The sequence below is a fragment of the Hydra vulgaris genome, chromosome 06 (assembly GCF_038396675.1).
Source record: "Hydra vulgaris chromosome 06, alternate assembly HydraT2T_AEP".
Classification (NCBI taxonomy): domain Eukaryota; kingdom Metazoa; phylum Cnidaria; class Hydrozoa; order Anthoathecata; family Hydridae; genus Hydra; species Hydra vulgaris.
The window spans coordinates 23,017,059-23,035,000 of record NC_088925.1 but is presented as its reverse complement, the minus strand read 5'-3'; the positions used below and the strand labels follow the sequence as shown (position 1 = coordinate 23,035,000).

The 17,942-nt window shown below is 29.2% G+C and overlaps 4 protein-coding genes across 4 annotated transcripts in view; 2 read left to right on the top strand and 2 right to left on the bottom strand.

Annotated features, from left to right (window-relative positions):
- Positions 1-2,002, top strand: part of LOC136081733 (armadillo repeat-containing protein 8-like) — a 10,030-nt gene extending 8,028 nt beyond the window's left edge. Inside the window, exons 4-5 of the mRNA XM_065799622.1 lie at positions 218-480; positions 1,719-2,002. Of these exons, the coding sequence (XP_065655694.1) occupies positions 218-480; positions 1,719-1,752 (297 nt within the window). The 3' untranslated portion in view covers positions 1,753-2,002. The remainder of the gene's footprint in view (positions 1-217; positions 481-1,718) is intronic.
- A 164-nt stretch (positions 2,003-2,166) lies between these two features.
- LOC136081289 (uncharacterized) lies at positions 2,167-4,234 on the top strand. Its single transcript, XM_065798594.1, has 3 exons — positions 2,167-2,185; positions 3,077-3,226; positions 3,306-4,234. The coding sequence occupies exons 1-3, from the start codon at positions 2,167-2,169 to the stop codon at positions 4,232-4,234; spliced, it is 1,098 nt and encodes a 365-aa protein (XP_065654666.1).
- An 829-nt stretch (positions 4,235-5,063) lies between these two features.
- LOC136081732 (uncharacterized) lies at positions 5,064-17,209 on the bottom strand. Its single transcript, XM_065799620.1, has 6 exons — positions 16,978-17,209; positions 11,299-11,361; positions 9,332-11,167; positions 9,156-9,236; positions 6,137-8,591; positions 5,064-5,985 (listed from the first exon to the last, which is right to left on the bottom strand). The coding sequence occupies exon 3, from the start codon at positions 10,266-10,268 to the stop codon at positions 9,468-9,470; it is 801 nt and encodes a 266-aa protein (XP_065655692.1). The 5' UTR covers positions 10,269-11,167; positions 11,299-11,361; positions 16,978-17,209; the 3' UTR covers positions 5,064-5,985; positions 6,137-8,591; positions 9,156-9,236; positions 9,332-9,467.
- LOC136081288 (uncharacterized) lies at positions 6,238-6,936 on the bottom strand. Its single transcript, XM_065798593.1, has one exon. The coding sequence runs from the start codon at positions 6,934-6,936 to the stop codon at positions 6,238-6,240; it is 699 nt and encodes a 232-aa protein (XP_065654665.1).
- Positions 17,210-17,942: the final 733 nt, after the last annotated feature.

Sequence of the window (17,942 nt, the reverse complement as noted above, 5' to 3'; positions counted from 1 at the left end):
AAGTACAAAAATAGTTTTTAACATTTTTTTACTTAATATTTTTATTAGCCAGATTTTTAGTCGAGTTAAATTATTCAATAGCTCCTAATTCTGATTCTCTTCAATGATTTTATCTAAATATCTAATCCTGATTATAATTGTTACTTATATATAATACTTTCTTAAATACTGTTTTGTGTTAATTGTGGTAATTTATTTGATTTATATTTTTTACAAGGTATTATGTTTGCTTTCAAATATTGCAAATGGTTCATACTCAAAAGAAATTCTCATGAATGAAGACTTACTGTTAGCTAAAGTAATCAATCATCTAAGTTCTGAAAGTGAGCAACTACAAGTTGCAAGTATATTTTGCATAACCAATTTGATGAGAAATGCAAACGATAGATCTGTTTTTCGCCAAAACAAACTTCGAGAACTTGGTGCCGAAAAACAACTTAAAGATCTTCTTAACTCAACAAACACAAGTTTAATTGATAGGTAAGATCATTCTTAGCATAGCGAGGCACAAGAGGTATGAAATCGGTAAGCTTTTTTTACTGTGTTGGGTACTCGCGTAACATAAGAAAAATCTAAAAAGTTGATATCAGAAACATATTAGATAGTAAAAATCTACAATCAGATCCAGAGATCTGATTGTAGATCATTGTAAAATGATTGGATAAGTATTAATTATGTAAAATCTTCGAATTAAAACCCTTTTTAGTACATGTAGTTGTGCAGATAGCACTGTTAAAAGGGAAACATAAAAGATTTTACGATTTTGATTAATTTTGATAACCTTAAATGATCATCAGCTTTTACAAACATCGAAATACAATTATCTTACATTGTTTAATTATTTTGACAACTAAGTGATTGAGCGACGCGGTATTTGTACGCCCAAACATAGAATACTCTTCTGTTAGAGTATGTATTGTTCATTGTATGACGAATTTTGACCCAAAAATTAGAAATCTTGAATAAAAGTATTGGGTTTACAAAAGTACAGAGTAAAAGTGTTACAAAAGTACAGAGTATAAGTGTACAAAAGTACAGAGTGTAAGTGTTACAAAAATACAGAGTATAAGTGTTATAAAAATAAGTGTTATATTTAACGAGTTGGAGAAAGAGATGTGAGCGTGAAAATTTGATTCAAATGTTTGAATAATTAACTTTACTGATTACTACTTTCATTTGAGTTCTACAAGCTAATATGTAGCCATATTATTAACAATATTACTTATGTTATGACAAGTAAAGAGTTTGTTTTTAAAACATGGTATGCAGTGACGGATCCTGAAAGTAGGGGGGGGGGTATGCATCCCACCCCTTTCCCTACCAGAATCTGAAAATCCTAAATTATCTTAGAAACGGATTTTTTTTTTTTTTTTTTTTTTTTCAAGAGACGCAAATGTGATACAAAATACAAAAATATTTTTACCCACCACACACCCTCACCAAAATTTCCTGGATCCGTCACTGGTGGTATGAGCAATTTTGTGTTTATGTGTCGTTTTAAATATTTAATTAAAAAGTTATTTGCGTATGAAAATTAATATTTTGCGCATGAAAATGCACTTTTTAAATATTTTTTTATTTCATTTATGAATGAGTTTTTTTACATAGTTAAATGTTACGTTAAGTTTTTTTATTTAAATACATACAAAAATACCACGTTTTGAGATAATACTCTTTATATATAAATAAGTTAAAAATTGTTTTATTTCTTTGTTTAGAGTTCGAGTTGCGTTGCTGCAGTTTTCAACGTGATTTTAGAATTATCTAATTTAATCTTAACGAAAGTTACGTTTTTTTATATTTTCAAAAAATATTTTGAATATTTTTTGTATTATTTAATTGTTTTTACATAATTGTAATTACAAGTTTTAAATTTTGTGATAGAAAAATAAGGTAAGTTAAAGTTTTGAAAAAAAAAATTGGATAGAGTTTTGTTAAATATTGCGGCAACCTTGTCTGTGTTTAGTAGAACTTTAATACAGTATTATATTTTACTATAAAAGTTTTTCTACCTTTCGGCGATAAGTTTTTTGAAATAAGCTCACAAATATATTTTTATTTTTACACTTAAGGGACAACTACCCTCAAATTTCAAAACTACACATATAAAGTAACTTTCTCTTTAGTCACATAGGAAATATTATACTGACATTAAAAATACATAAAATGGTAGCTCGTTGCTATGGTAACCAAAAAAATGAGCTGAAAATACCACAAAAACTGTGTTTACGCCGTAAAAAAATAAAGACTTGTGAGTTAAGGAGTGTCAATGAAGTGTTGCAGAACTGTTCTAAATATCTAAATTTGTGATATGAACGAAGCAGATTTTTGAATAAATATTTTTTTTTCATAAAAGGCTACAGACAAATTAGGTTTTTTAAAAAAAGGTCAAAATGCAAAGAAAAAAATTTAATAGCTCAAAATCTTAAGTCATTAGAAATTCTACTCCGATCATATCATAAATGAATAATCCCTGAAAAATTCATCATGATAGCATGTATACTTTTCAAGATTTTTTTAACGGCGTGTTTAAAAAGCAAATTCTCAGAAAACGCAAAACATAAAATAAAATCATAAATTATCGTTCATTTCATAAATATATCTTTAAAAAAATTACTTTTTAAAAGAATATTTTAAAAACTACCAGATTTATAACATTCCTTGGACTTTTCTACTGACTTTTGGTGATCATTCTTTGACAATCGTTGACGTCGTAACAACTTTCGTTTAATCTTAAAACTTTCACTTAATTTAAATGATGATAAATCTATTCGTTTTTTGTTTTTGAGTCTGCAACCAGCTAAAGTAAAATGTCCTGGTTTTATAGAATTTTTAAGCGGATGCTTCATATATCAAAATGTCTTATTGCCAACATTTCAAGTTAGCTTTGAGTTTGACACAAATTTATTAGACTTGGTCCTCACAGAAAATAGAAATCGGGTTTTTTCTTTGAATCACTTACCTCCCCTAGGTGGAATTGAACATGGACACCATATATTAAATTTCAAATATTTTTATAAAAACATCAATATTGATCAAAAACCAAAAATAAATAAAAAATTATTATATAATAAAGGAAATTATGAAGAACTTTCAAAATATTTTACAAGTTTTAATTGGGAAAATGAGTTTAAAGATTTAAATGCTAGTCAAGCTTATAAAAAATGGCTAAGTATATATCATACTGGATGTGGTAAATTTATTCCAATTATTAGTTACGATACAAGTAAAAAATATGCTCCATGGATGACTAAAGAACTTCGAAAAATGGTTAAGTTAAAGAAAAAGTTATGGTACAAATGCAGGCATTCAAGATTTAAACAAACTGATATTGGTAAATAACTATAAAACATTGAACAAAAATGTAAAAAAAAGAGTCAATAAAGATATAAGAGCTTTTGAATTAAATCTGGCTAAAAACTCAAAGAACAACCCTAAAAGTGTTTATGCATATTTAAATAGTAAAATAGTAATAAAAGATTCAATTAAAGCACTCAAAACCTTTGATGGTTCAATTATAACAAATGAAGTAGATATTGCAAATTGTTTAAATGAGTATTTTGTTTCAGTATTTTTAAAAGATGAGGTATTAGACCATGTAACTTTTCCTTCAAAATGTAATTTTCATTGTAGCGATCTAAGTTTTAATGACACTAATGTTGAATATCAGTTAGTAAACTTTAATGTTAATAAAACAATCGGTGTTGACAAAGTTCATCCTCGTGTTCTCAAAGAATGTTCAAAATCACTTTCTCATCCTTTATCACTGATCTTTAAAATGTCATTTTATAGTGGTGTTATACCAAACGAATGGTTAACTGCAAACATAACTCCACTATTCAAGAAAGGGGATAAGTTAGATCCTTCAAATTATCGACCAATATCAATAACATCAATAGTATGTAAGGTTATGGAGAAAATTATTCATAAGGTTATGATGAACCATTTGGCTTTAAATAAGTTAATAGCAAATGAACAGCATGGATTTGTTAATGGTAAAAATTGTTGCTCCAATTTATTAGAGATAGATTTTATAACAAGCAAAATTGAAACTGGTAATAATATTGATATAGTATTTTTAGACTTTGCAAAAGCCTTTGATTCAGTTTCTTTATCGAAATTATGCTGCAAGCTTTATGGTTATGGTTTTCAATCCTATATCCTACAATGGTGTAAATCATTCCTCAGTAATAGAAAACAACGAGTAGTTCTGGGGGAGTTTGTTTCAGATTGAAACAAACTCCCCCAGCACTACTCGTTGCATTTAAAAATGTTTTGGTGAGGTTAAAAGTGGGACACCCTTATATATATATATATATATACATATATATATATATATATATATATATATATATATATATATATATATATATATATATATATATATATATATATATATATATATTTAGGTCGTTAGAGAAGTTCATAGAACTTCATCTATAAAGATACATGAGACAGGAAATAGTTAAATATTTATATATCATTTTAAACTGTGTTTAATTATGAACATTTTAAGTACTTGTTTGAAAATTTGAATATCGAACACATATTAAAACCCGTGCTCAACTAGGAGTTTGAGCACAAGCCATAACCGATGAATTGGTTTTAGTTCATGGTGACCAAGCTCCAAAATATAGTACAGTTGCTAAGTGGGCTAGTTTATTTAAAGATGGTAGAGATAGTCTCAAAGATGATCCTCGCTCAGGGCACCCTCAAACCACGTAGGGTAAGGTGGGGTAATCTGAGCCTATTTTTACCTATTTCTGACTTTGAGTTAAAAAAAAACAATGTTTAGGTATCGGCTTTCTGACAAATGATGTCTTAAAATCATGATTGGACATCCTACTAAACAAACTTAACAAAAAACTATTACTTAAAATACTATCAATAAGTCAGGGGAGCCTTTATTCGAAGATGCCTATATAGACCCACATTACCCCACGTAGTGGGGTAATGTGGGTCTACATAAAATATTGGTAGTTCTGGTTTAAAATACTGCTGCTTATGAAAAATCTGACATACATTCTATATGTACGCACCTTTTTTATAGTATATATACAAGGTTTTATTTTAAAAAGTAGTTTTAAGTTATTTTTTTGAAAAAAAAAGTGCATACATACACAGCACAACAATAAAAATTAAAAACTCAGTCAAATAAAAGTAAAAAAATGGTGATTAAAAACAGAAATCATGTTTTAATAAAGTGTTTTATAAGAAATAATTATTTTTTTGATGATTGCACTTTTATGGTAAAATTCCAGCTATTTTGGGCACTTCTTAGATCTTTTTGGGTATTTCTTTGATACTTCAGTAAAGGTAATAGTTTTTTTTGTACATTTTTTTTTAACTTTGTTTTTTTCCTCTCTGACTTTTTGTTCCTCAAGTAACCGTCGTTTGACTTTCTCATTTGTAAGGAGTTCTCCACATTTTGCTTGTACTCTCTTCCTTTTTTGTTTTTGTTGTTCAATTATTGCTGCTGTTTCTGCAGATACATTAGGACATATGATTGACCTTAAAGCTTCTCACATAGCTGATCTGGGTGTTTGTATTCTTGGAGATTTAGGGCTATAACGTTCAGGTAATTGGTTGAGAAAGTAAATACCTGTTATTCTTCTTTCCATCTTTTCTTTATTTAATGGTGAGATACCTGAACCACGAAATCCTGCTATAGCATTTGCTGGAGAGAGTCTCTGACACAATAGTTTCAATAATCCTGTAAAAGCTGTCTTATCAATATTTTTTTGTTGTGTTTCTCTTGCAAACCGCTTTAAAATTTTTCTCCACTCATTCTTTAATGGTCAAAAGACAGCTACATCTAACGGTTGTAATGCGTGTGAGCAATTTGGTGGAAGACAAATAATTTAGATATTGTTGTCCATGGCTGCTTTTATAGTACCATATGTTAAATGACTTCCATGACCGTCATAAAGCAGGAGTATTGGTTTTTGATCTTGGTCAACAAATGGTATGAAGTGCTTGACAAAACTAAATAAAGAATGTATTTACTTCTATTGAATCATTTGTACTGCCTTCAAGTGCAACAAAGGCTATTCAGTGTAAATACATTAATAAAAAAAAGGAAAGAAAAAAAAAATGAAAATAAAAAAATGAAAATTATAAAATTCAAGTAAAATACCAGTTTTCAAATAGAAAGTCTTGCATCCATCCACTTGCTGTTGCCCCAAAAGCACATCCTCGTGGTCCATTTTCTACCCATTTAGAATACAGATAGCCTTCTCACTTAAAAACAACAAATGGAGGAAGATATCTTCCATCTGCAGACACGCAGAACAGCAGAGAGTACATAGCTTTACCAGAAGAACCAGCCAGTTCATAAGCATCTTTGCTTTTTGGATGTACAAATACTCTCTTCGTTAAGTGATTTGTGGAAAGCGCAGTCTCGTCAAGATTGTATATACTACTTGATACAATGTTATTATTATGAATCACATCAGATAAAATAGCAAAAAATTTATCTACAACTTCATGTGTTAAACTTTTAGCTCTTGAAAATGTAAGTATTTCAGGTTTGCATAACCGAAGTTTATCAACATGACGCTTCTTAAAAGAAATTATCCAATCTTTTCCAGGAATTCCATTTTTAAAAGGAGTTTTCATCCTCATTGTTGTGTAAAATTGACCAACTAAATTACAAATGTCAAGAGAATCTAATGGAAGACCATATCTTTGACAATACTGGGCTGCAGCTACAATCATAGTTTCATCATTATCACTCAGCTCATTTTTTCGACCTTCACGTTTGTTTCCATTAAATTCTTGTTGTTTTATTCTTCGTCTCAATGTTTCTTTAGGAACAGAACATTCTTTAGCAGCATGATAAATAGTACTTTTTTTCTCATATACTAACACAATTGCTCTTTCCAAACTATCAGCATTGTACTTGGATTTTATTTTTTTATTATAACATCTTGGCATTTTTTAAATACTTTCTAAAGTAATATTTATGAAAAATCTGTTAAACTTTTTGTGAAATAAATTAGCATAAATCATAAAATATCACCAAAAAAATATTTTAACACCATATAGGTAGCCATTCCAGACGATTTTTTTATAATCTAAAAAAACATATATAATTTATATCATCGTATAGAGCTTGACCTGACTTAAAAAATGAGGGGTCATTCGACCTTTGAAGTTAAGCGGATCCAAAGTTATTGAGTTTTTTGTAGTGCAAAAATCAATGATTTTTTGACGAAAGGTATAGGGCTTAAGTATGGAAAATTTGCAGCGTTATGGCACCGAAAAAGAGAGTATTTTTGGATCATATTGACTTTTGAATAACTTTTGAACCGTTATTACATTTGACTTGAAATTTTCCATAATGATTCAACAACTATAAGAAAATAAAATACAAAAAATTTTTTTTTTAATTCTGTCGGGATTGCCCAGAACTGTCTATTTTACAGACTAAGGGTTTTTACTTATTTACTTAGTTTTGGTGTCATATTTACTCTTGAATAACTCTTGAACCGTTATTACATTTGACTTGAAATTTCCCATATTGATTCACCAACTATAAGAAAATAAAATACCAAAATATTTTTATTTAATTCAGTCGGGATTATCCAGATTTGTCTATTTTACAGACTGTGGGTTTTAACTTATTTACTTAGTTTTGGTGTCATATTAACTTTAGAATAACTTTTAAACCATTATTACATTTGACTTTAAATTTTCCATAGTGATCCAACAACTATAAGAAAATAAAATACCCCAAAATTTTTTTGTTCAACTGACGAGATTTACCAGAATCATCTATTTTACAGACTGAGGGTTTTCACTTATTTACCTAGTTTTAGAAAATAAAATTTGGGGTTATATTATAATAACACTATACAAATGTGCATAAAGGAACCATGGAATCCAAATAGTACATCATTTTGAAATCATTGCATAATTTACAGACCGGTCAGTAAATTACTGCAAAAGGGCTACACAAACCAACTGGGCATACCGACTATGAATATATTTGATATTTTTCAAACGTTATTAAATTTGACTCGAAGTTTTTCATAATGGTCCCATTTTTATTCATCTGACGAGATTAATCAGAATCATCTATTTTACAGATTGATGGTTTTCACTTATTTACTTAGTTTTGGAAAATAAAATTTGGGGTTATATTATAATTACACCATACAAATATGCATAAAGGAATCATGGAATCCAAATTATGCATCATTTTGAAATTATTGTTCAATTTACAGACCGGTCAGTAAATTACTGCAAAAGGGCATCGAAATCTGTCAAAATTATTCAGAATAACCTATTTAACAGACGGAAGATTCTTCAATAAAGTTAAAATTTAATTTTTAATGAAAATAACTTACAGCAAATGAACTTTCTGAAATTTGGAGTACTTACAACTGCAATAGGCATGTATAACAGCAGAAATTATATCTAAAAATGTAAAAATATTATTATTAGAAACACAGGTACACAAAAACGTGTTAAAAATATTTTGTTAATTCATTTTAAAAATACATATATATTAAAAACATTTAAAACTAAATAAGTATAAACTAAGAAACTTACTCTTTAAGATTGTTTATGTGAACCTATGAAAACGCCTAAGATAAAAAAAATGAAAATAACATAAAAAAATGTTTTTATTCTAAAACTTATTTCTTGGCTTTTAGTGAATGATTAGAAGTAGCAAGTTTCAGTAACGAAACAAACTAATAATCATTTTTAACAATAGACACCATCGAGAAGGTAAGCCAAGTTGTCTATCAACACAAAACATCACAACAATAACATCACAACAACATACATCATAATGACTGACGGGCACATAAACACAAACATACATATAGTGACTTACGGGTGCGTCAACACCGCTCCAGAGGTCCAACAGAACACAAACATACACATAATGACTGACGGGTACATAAACACAAACATACATATAGTGACTTACGGGTGCGTCAACACCGCTCCAGAGGTCCAACAGAACACAAACATACACATAATGACTAACCGGTACATAAACAAAAACGTACATATAGTGACTTAAGGGTGAGTCAACACCGCTCCAGAGGTCCAACAGAGCACAAACATACACAAAATGACTGACAGGTACATAAACACAAACATACATATAATGATTTACGGGTGCGTAAACACAAACATACAAATAATTACGTATCGGTAGATCAACATCGCTGCAGAGGTGAACAGAAGACAAGTATTCGTATAATGGCTTGTAGATGCACCTACAAAAATATACATATAATGACTCACAAATACCTAAACAAAAGGATACATATATTAACGTTACATCAGCGCAAAAATAGAAAGCATGACTTACCAGTATGTTGCCATGGCTGCAGAGGTCCAACAGAAATCAAATATACATATAAAGAATTGTGGGTGCGCAAACACCGCTCTAGATGACCAAACAAATTACATACATGATGACACCAGCTGCAGCTACTGTTGTCATGTTAGGTTTCATTTTTAACATGAATACTACCTTCCTGCTCAACCACTTTTTCCCATTCTATGATTGCTTTTTCTGCATATATTCCTAAATTATGGATAACATGTAAGCCACAAAAAACATGATGCATTTGAGAAATTTTTAATTTTTCATTTAAAGGAAGTCGATCATAGTTTTCAACAACAAAAGGCAAAATTGCTTCTCTCCAATGTTTAAATTGCTTAAAAAAACTTGAATTAACTATGGTGCGATCTGTCATCAAAGATTTGAACGAAAAAATAAGCTTCCGAAGATCATCCTCATAGTTTTCCTTTTCAGGAGAAAATTTTTGAGACATATCAGTGAGTAAATTTTTTAGCTCTCCAAAATAAGATTGTGCCTCGCCTGAAAACATATCTTCTATCCCAAACGTGTAGCTTCCAGATGACGTTGTGACTTGAAAACTACCAATCTCTCTAAAATTATACTTTGTGCCATCTGTATGAAGAACATTGTGTGTACTATTCAATATAGCCTCTCTAACCTGAGCTTTTGATAAAAGGTTCATTTCACTAAAAAATTCAGCAGCCAAAGATTTTTTTGGAAGTGTGCCACATGAAATTCCAGCCATTTTTTGTAGTACAGTTCTGATAACAGATTCAACATTGTTAACAGAAACATTTTTACTTAAAAGGTCATAATATACTGAACGAATTTCATCATTATATCTACCTCCTTCAAAAACATCAATTACATTTTTTTCAAAAAAGTCAACTCTTTCCTTCAGCTCTTCTGAAAGATTTTCAAAGTAATTTAAACTCTCCATTAAGATTGAATCATTCGTTTCATCAGATGTTTTTAAAACAGTGTTTTCAATTTTTTTCTTAAATTACCGTGCCTTTTGTCGATCTGATTGTGAACGTTTTCTAGCCAAATCAATTTCTTTTTCTAATCTAATATTTTTTTGCAACAATTGGTTAATCCTACAATCCTTTCTAACTTCTCTTTTATTGACATTTCTGACATTATATTTCGACAAGATTGCTTGATATTTTCTTTTGTATTCATTACATCTTTTATTAATTTGTCTATTTTGTAATTTAAGATGATTAATTCTCTGTTTGTATTTTTTTATTTGATAGATCAAATCATCTGATAATATAGGTAGTTTTTTATCCAAACTGGAAACTGGCAGATTCACTTCATTAACTTGTGCATCAAGAAGAAAATTTTCAGAATCATTTCCTAAAGAGGTGTATACAACAGAGTTTGGGGTAACAGAACACAAAAAATCATCATTAGCAATTTGCAAGTTTAAATCAAAAGATACAAAAACAGTAATTTGATTTGGAACAATTTCACTATTGTGGATAGAAGTTGGGGTAGAACAAGCATCAGAAGGTGACAAATCAACAACATCCGGAAAAGCACCAATAAAAGATAAAGCAGAGCTTAAAAAATACTTTGTTAAATCAAAATTTTTGGCACGATTTAATTTTGCAATGAAATCTTTTGACTTTTGAAGGCACTTGATCAGCATAACTCTAGATATAGGGTATTTAAACAAGGATGTAAAAAATACTTAAAGATTCGGCCATGTCAAGTTAAATTTATCTTTTTCTTTACAAATTTGTAAAAAATGGCGATTGGTTAAAACCAAATCTGGATTTTTGAGGGATACAATGCCTCCATTAATATTTAGATAATCCAAAACAGTGTCAGAGACTAAAATTAAAAGTAAACTTAATTTAAGTGACATAAAGAAAAATAAGGGGTGGATTACTTTGGTTTCAATAAATAGAATTATTAAAATGAAAAAAAGTTGTGCTACAGTATTCCTAATTTATAATTTTGACTTTCTTGACTTATAGATGGAGCAACCATTTTGGTGAGATTCTTGAAGAATGCAGACCTTTTACCTGGGAAAAAGTAAAAGATTTATTTTCATTTGATTAAAATTTTAAGAATTACACTTTCACTTTCAATATAATTTTCATTATTTAACCAAAACAAACGCAAAAATCAAAACATATAATGTCATTAAATACGCGAAGAAAAGCATATATATATACACATAATTCATATATGCAAATCCTTAGTACCAATTCTTTAGGTAAACTTAAATAAAGACTTGTTTTAAATAGAGGAAAGGCTAAACTTGCAATTTCCACCTGGACGTTTTTCAAAAACACTTTTTTTTCCATAAAAATCAACCTTGAAGTTTTTAAACGCTGAGAACTAAAATTTTTTGTATAAATGTTAAAAAACGTCCAGATTCCATTAGATTCCTCGTCCTTTTCTTAATAAATACGGAAAGTTTCATAAGAATTAGATGTGTTTAAGTTCTAAGGAATCCTTACCTTCAAAAGCTTCGTTTTAAAAAAACGTTCCCGCGGCAAGTTTTTTTATGAAAAGTGGTCTCAAGATATGGGTAATATATAAATGAAGCCATACAAAGCTTAGTACTTTCTATATATGGTTGGAAAGAGATTGAGTAACACTAACTGATGCAAAAAAACTCAAGGCGCTAGCTTAACCATACGAAAAGATATAAGAGAGCAAAGTTTATGAAAATTACGTGTTTTTTGTCAAGCGTCAAATGTTTTTTGTTAAGCCGTGGAATCGCTAATATAGGTCTTATATAATATTTTATTTGACCTAGGTATTGTTTCATACAAATAAATACACGTTTCTTAATATAAACTTCAAAGATATAAACTTCAAAGACAAGTGTTTAATAGTTCTAGAGAATTATTAACACAAAAATAGTTAGGTCTGATGAAACTAATAGGTTTATAATGTTACTAACAACAACTTCGATAATATAATTACATATCATAATATTTTATACACATAGACCCACTTTACCCCACCTGATTATATTTCAAGTTTTAAACAAACCATGTGCGTTAGTGTCTTACAGGTATACTTTCCTTAAAATATAGTAACTTTACTTTCAAAATAACCATTTTTTATACGTTTACGCCTTATTTGAATATATTTTCTCTGAAGTTTAAAAACGGAGAAAAAAATGACTTGGTTTATGTATCTAGGATTTTAGCTAAAAAAGTGCCGTTTCTAACAGCATAGCAAGGTTATATTTTTAAATGAATTAGCCTAATATGCTATAACAACGTGGTAAAAATTTCAACTTTATACCTAAAGCCATTATCAATATAACAGATAAATATGAATTAGACCCAGATTACCCCGTACACCCACATTACCCCACCATACCCTATACAGCTGAGAATATTGAACGTGTGCGAACCATTATTAAAGAAAATCCGCATGCAACACATGGTATAATTGAAGCCCTGACATCGATTAATCGTTTTACAATCAACAAAATCATTCACAACACACATAAAAAAGAAAATTAACATCGCGTTGGATACCCACGAGTTAACCAATTAAAATCGCAAGAATAGAGTTAAGGTGTGTAAGGACAATTTAGCCCTTTTCAGAAACGGTCCATGGAGACTATGTGATATTATTACAGGGGATGAGTCGTGGTTTTATTTGAGACAAATTGGACGCAAGTCAGCTAACGCTAGTTGGGTTGGTGAAGGTGAAAGTTCAAAAACTATAGTAAGATGCGACAGGTTTCAGCCAAAAAACATGTTCTACATCTTCTTCAAAACAACAGGTGTTGTTCATTTGGGTTATGTTGAAAAGGGAGACACCATTACTAGCGAATATTATATAAAAAATTGTTTGAAACCTTTTATATGCGAAATAAATAAGCAAAGACCTAAAACAGGCACTCAAAATTTCAAATTTCGGTGCGGCCGAGGCGCAGTGGTTAGAACGCTTGCTTTATATGCAGGAGATCCAGGTTCGAAACGAGCTTTGGGCATATTTTCGCGTCACTGTAAGGAAGGAGGTGTGAACTTCCTGGTTAAATGCACTTCCGCGGTGCTTTGTGACAAGACCGTTAGGACTTCTTGGGGCATCTAAAATAAAAAATTAAAAAATTAAAAAAAATTTCTCCATGATAAAGCTCAACTCCATGTGACTCAAACCGTCACAAATTGTCTAAACCAAGCTAGAATTACAATAATTCGTCTCCCACCATACTCACCAGACCTAGCTCCATCCGATTATTGGCTATTCGATTTGATAAAAAAAATCTTGATGACGATACTGACGTCAAAAGTCAAAAAACTCGCATAACGAAGCTACTTCAAAGTATACCCAAAGAAGAGTATAAAATAACGTTTGACAAATGACTTGAAAGGATGCGACTTTGTATAGATAATGGTGGAAATTATTTTGAACATTAAAAAAAACTTTTTTTTTTATATAGGAGTTCTACGAGCTTTCCTAACGACCTAAGTATATTTATATATATAAATATATATATATATAAATATATATATATATAAATATATATATATATATATATATATATATATATATATATATATATATATATATATATATATATATATATATCTGTGTGTGTGTGTGTGTGTATATATTAAACTTTGATATTTATGGGCTTATGCCCCTAAGTAGCAGAACGTGTTTTAAGGCTGGTTCAGATTGTTAATGGATCAAAGAAAATTACGGTTGTTTGCACTTTTAGGGAAGTTGTTGAAATAAGAGGTAGATCTTAGTGTTGGTGATTCCAGACAATCTTGCAACTTAGGAGTTCAACAAGATCATAAAGTTTAATAACCTTAGGAGTAAGATAAAGTACATTAGGATTGAACTTCTAATTCTGAAAATATATATTTCTTGCTTTAAAGATGAGATACTCTTGTAACAGCTCGCTGTTGGGATTGTTCTCATATTTGACAAGCATTCATATATGAGAGTCAAAAATGGCATGATATATATTTAAGAGTGTTTCCAGATTGACATAATGGCAAACTTTAGCCAGCATTCCATTTGATCTGCTTAATTTTCTGGCTAAATGGTTGTCCTTAAATTATGTCACGCAATTTTTGACTGTTTTTAACCCCCTCCACGTTACAACATTCGAACTCTTTAGTAACGAGTCGCGTATGGAGTTGTCACAAAACCACTCTTCCTCCCCCTTCCCCGCCTTCCCTTTGAGCGTGACGTAATTTATGGAAAACCTCTAAGTCTGTAAGATGAGATACAAAGGAAAGGTTGGAGACAATATTAATTCTAAGATATTTGATTGAGTTTACAGGATTGATTTTCTGTCTATTTAATCTAAAATTTAGTTGGATTTGAATATAACCAGTTTGGTTTCGCTACAGTTGAGAGAAAGCTTATTTGAACAAAACCACTGAACAAGTTTGGCAAGATTATGGTTAACGCGCTTGTAAACTTTTTTTTATAGATTTGTTGATAATGAGCAGGTTAGTACTATCAGCGACATGGTGAGCGGAAAAAGAAGTTTTAAAAATGTTGTTATATTTGTGTTGCCAGAGTTTCAAAAATTGAATTTAGAAGACAAATCTATCGAGGACAAGGTAAAGTAAATTGAATTCTAGCAGTTACTGGTTCTTCAGTAAAATCAGCTAAAAGATTAAAAGTGCATTCCACTAAACAGTGTGTTAATTTTCGTATGTGTATTTTCCACTTTACTTTTTAGCAACATCAAAAAAACACATACAAAAATAACTTGTTTCACCTAATTTAATGCCAGTCGAGAAACGAAATGATTATAACTTAAGAAAAAAATCAGACCAGCTCAAGAAAGGCTTAGACTCTGCACCTCCTTTTTAATATGCAATCCGTGTCAATCAAGTTGTATGGTTAAAAAATAACTCCAAGCAAACCAGTTTGTTCGATTTAAAATGTTTATATAAAATGGTTCAGTTCTTATTACTGATACGGATGAACTTAAACTTCAATGTTCTTTTATAAAACCAAATATAGCTTGAATCGCGGAGACCTGGTTTAACGACAAATCAGTCACCGAAGTAGAAGAACTTAGTTTAAATAGAAAAGATAGAATTAATGGAAAAAAGTGGTATGGATTAATATGTATATAAAAAATAATAAAATAAACTTATGTAAATTTTTTTTTAGGGAAACCAAGTATTTAGTTGCTTATAAATATAGACCAAATATATAAAAAGTTTTTTTCGTTTTGTGTTAAATAATACTTAGTGTTAAAATGCGTTTTGTTGTAACAGGTCTAACTGCTTAGAAACCAAAAAGAAAACGAGAAGATGTGGACCTATTTTACATAATAATTATTTAAACACGAATTAAAAAATAATCCTAAGTTGGTGTATTTCAACAAGAAGACAAAATCAATAAATCATGATACAGTATTTTACTTCTTGAAAAATAAATTAGAAGTATTTATAGTTTTATTTATAGTTTAATAAGTATAAACTAAGTAAAACAAAAAAAATTATTAAATTCTATTTTAAATACAAATGTAAAAAAAAACTATATCGTAAGTAAGACTGTGGGTTTAGCTATGAATTTAGAGCCTATATATACGATAGTACACACACACACACACACACGCACACACACACACACACACACACACACACACGCGCGCGCGCGCACGCACGCATATATATATTCAAACACACACATATGTGTGTATGTATGTTTGAACCTGTCATTTGTTATATAAGTAAAAAAAATCGATAATTACTTTTTGATGAAGACTTGTAGTAAATCTCATACTACATATGTGTAATGGACGTCAAAAGTAAAAAAACGCAACAAATTTTACTATTAAAATGTAACTTTTACGCTTCTATGTCATTATTTGACTTCAGAGGCTTATTTGAAAAACTTAAGAATGGTCTCCAGTAAATTGTTCAAATTTTACCTATACTGTTAATGCCATGCACGACAGGTATACAGGAGTAGCGAGAGGTCAATAAAGATTTTAACAAAAATTACCATAACGTTTAACATTATATGCATATTAGATGTTGTATTTCTGCAAAATAACCGGCATTTGGGTTATTCTAATGTAGCTGAATTTTTAGTTTTGACATTTTGTTTTAGTTAACATTAATTACTTTTGTTTTACACTTTTTTTAAAAAACCTTTTCATGTTTGAATTACCACGGTTGTACATTATTTTATATAATTTGAGTATTTAAGACAAATATTGTTCATAATCTTTAAAAAATTTTTTGTTCAAATCTTTTTTTATCCATCAATACTAGCCTTTTGAAATCCAATTTATGGTATTAAAAAAGGCTCAGCACTCCTTAAGTACCGAATTTCCCAAAGTGAACAGACATAATGCCGAAATAGTTTTTATTTAAAAAACGTAGATAAATTAATTTAAAAATGTCAAACAAAAAAATATATTTAAGTACAAAATATAAAAGTTGTTTTTTACGACGAAATGGGAATACTTTATCAAAGTTTTGTAAAAAGAAAATTCTTCTGTTTTTTGTAATGGTTATAAAAGTTTTATTCGCTTTGTTATTTTTGTATTAATTAAGAGCCTAGAAGTATTATGCAAATTACAAATTATATATACATTACTTTGAAAGGCAAAATACCTAGTCAATAATTAAAATTTTTTTGGTAAAGCTAATTTAAAAAATATCATAATTAACTTGACTTACTCTATATTCTTTGAAAAATTTTTGTAGAAAATTATAAATTGTATCACGATTTCAGCGATAAGACAAAAATAAGGTCTTTTTCTTGCTCCGCCCAGTTGTAAATTTACGTGGATTGTAAAAGGCGGGTGAATAACAAGAGTAACTACTTAAAGCAATTGCTCTGAGTAAAAGCTAAAAAGTAAATGCTCACGAGAAATGCAAAAATACGTGAATAAGGTTTTGTTTTTGCTCAAAAGCAATTAATTCTGTTAAGGAGTAAATGCTTTATGCTGCTACCAATCAAAATCATTTGTTTTTACTTCTATGTTTTAAAATGGCTGCTTTTAATCAGACTGATAATAATGCTAACTAAATTGAAATAATGATAGCAAATGCAAAGATAAAATATAGGGATATATATATATATATATATATATATATATATATATATATATATATATATATATATATATATATATATATATATATATGCTCGTAAAATTAGAAGCAATTGCTTGCCGTATTTTGAGTAATAGCTTTTTTATTGACACGCTGTTTTTATATGTGAGCAGTTAATCGGAGTAAAAGCTTTTACACAAAAATGGACAATCGCTCAAAAATTTTATTCACGTTAAATTGAGCGATTAATTCAAAAACGATGCGTAAAAGCAATTGTCTTTTTTTTTTTATAACGGGTGTAATATTCATTCAACGACAAAATATGTATAAAAGAAATCATATACTCATAAAATATTTTAAGTTACATTTATATGCATTTTGGAGTTTATGAAAGTTTACAGATTTTTTGAATAAGAAAATGAAGATATTTTAAATGTTACTTTCATTTTACTAGTTACTAGTTAAAACATACATTACTAGTTAAAAAGAGTTTTCATTGTTGTTTTAAAAATTGATATCAATACGCTGTCATTGTTTTTAAAAAAATCTGAGTTTGTGTATTCAGTACTTTATTTCAAGCTGATCTA

Coding starts and splice junctions, on each gene's coding strand:
- LOC136081289 (XM_065798594.1), top strand. Junction 3,227..3,305: donor AATTATTAGTTACGATACAA/GTAAAAAATATG, acceptor GTACAAATGCAG/GCATTCAAGATTTAAACAAA.
- LOC136081288 (XM_065798593.1), bottom strand. CDS start 6,936: ATGCCAAGATGTTATAATAAAAAAATAAAATCCAAGTACAATGCTGAT.
- LOC136081732 (XM_065799620.1), bottom strand. CDS start 10,268: ATGGAGAGTTTAAATTACTTTGAAAATCTTTCAGAAGAGCTGAAGGAA.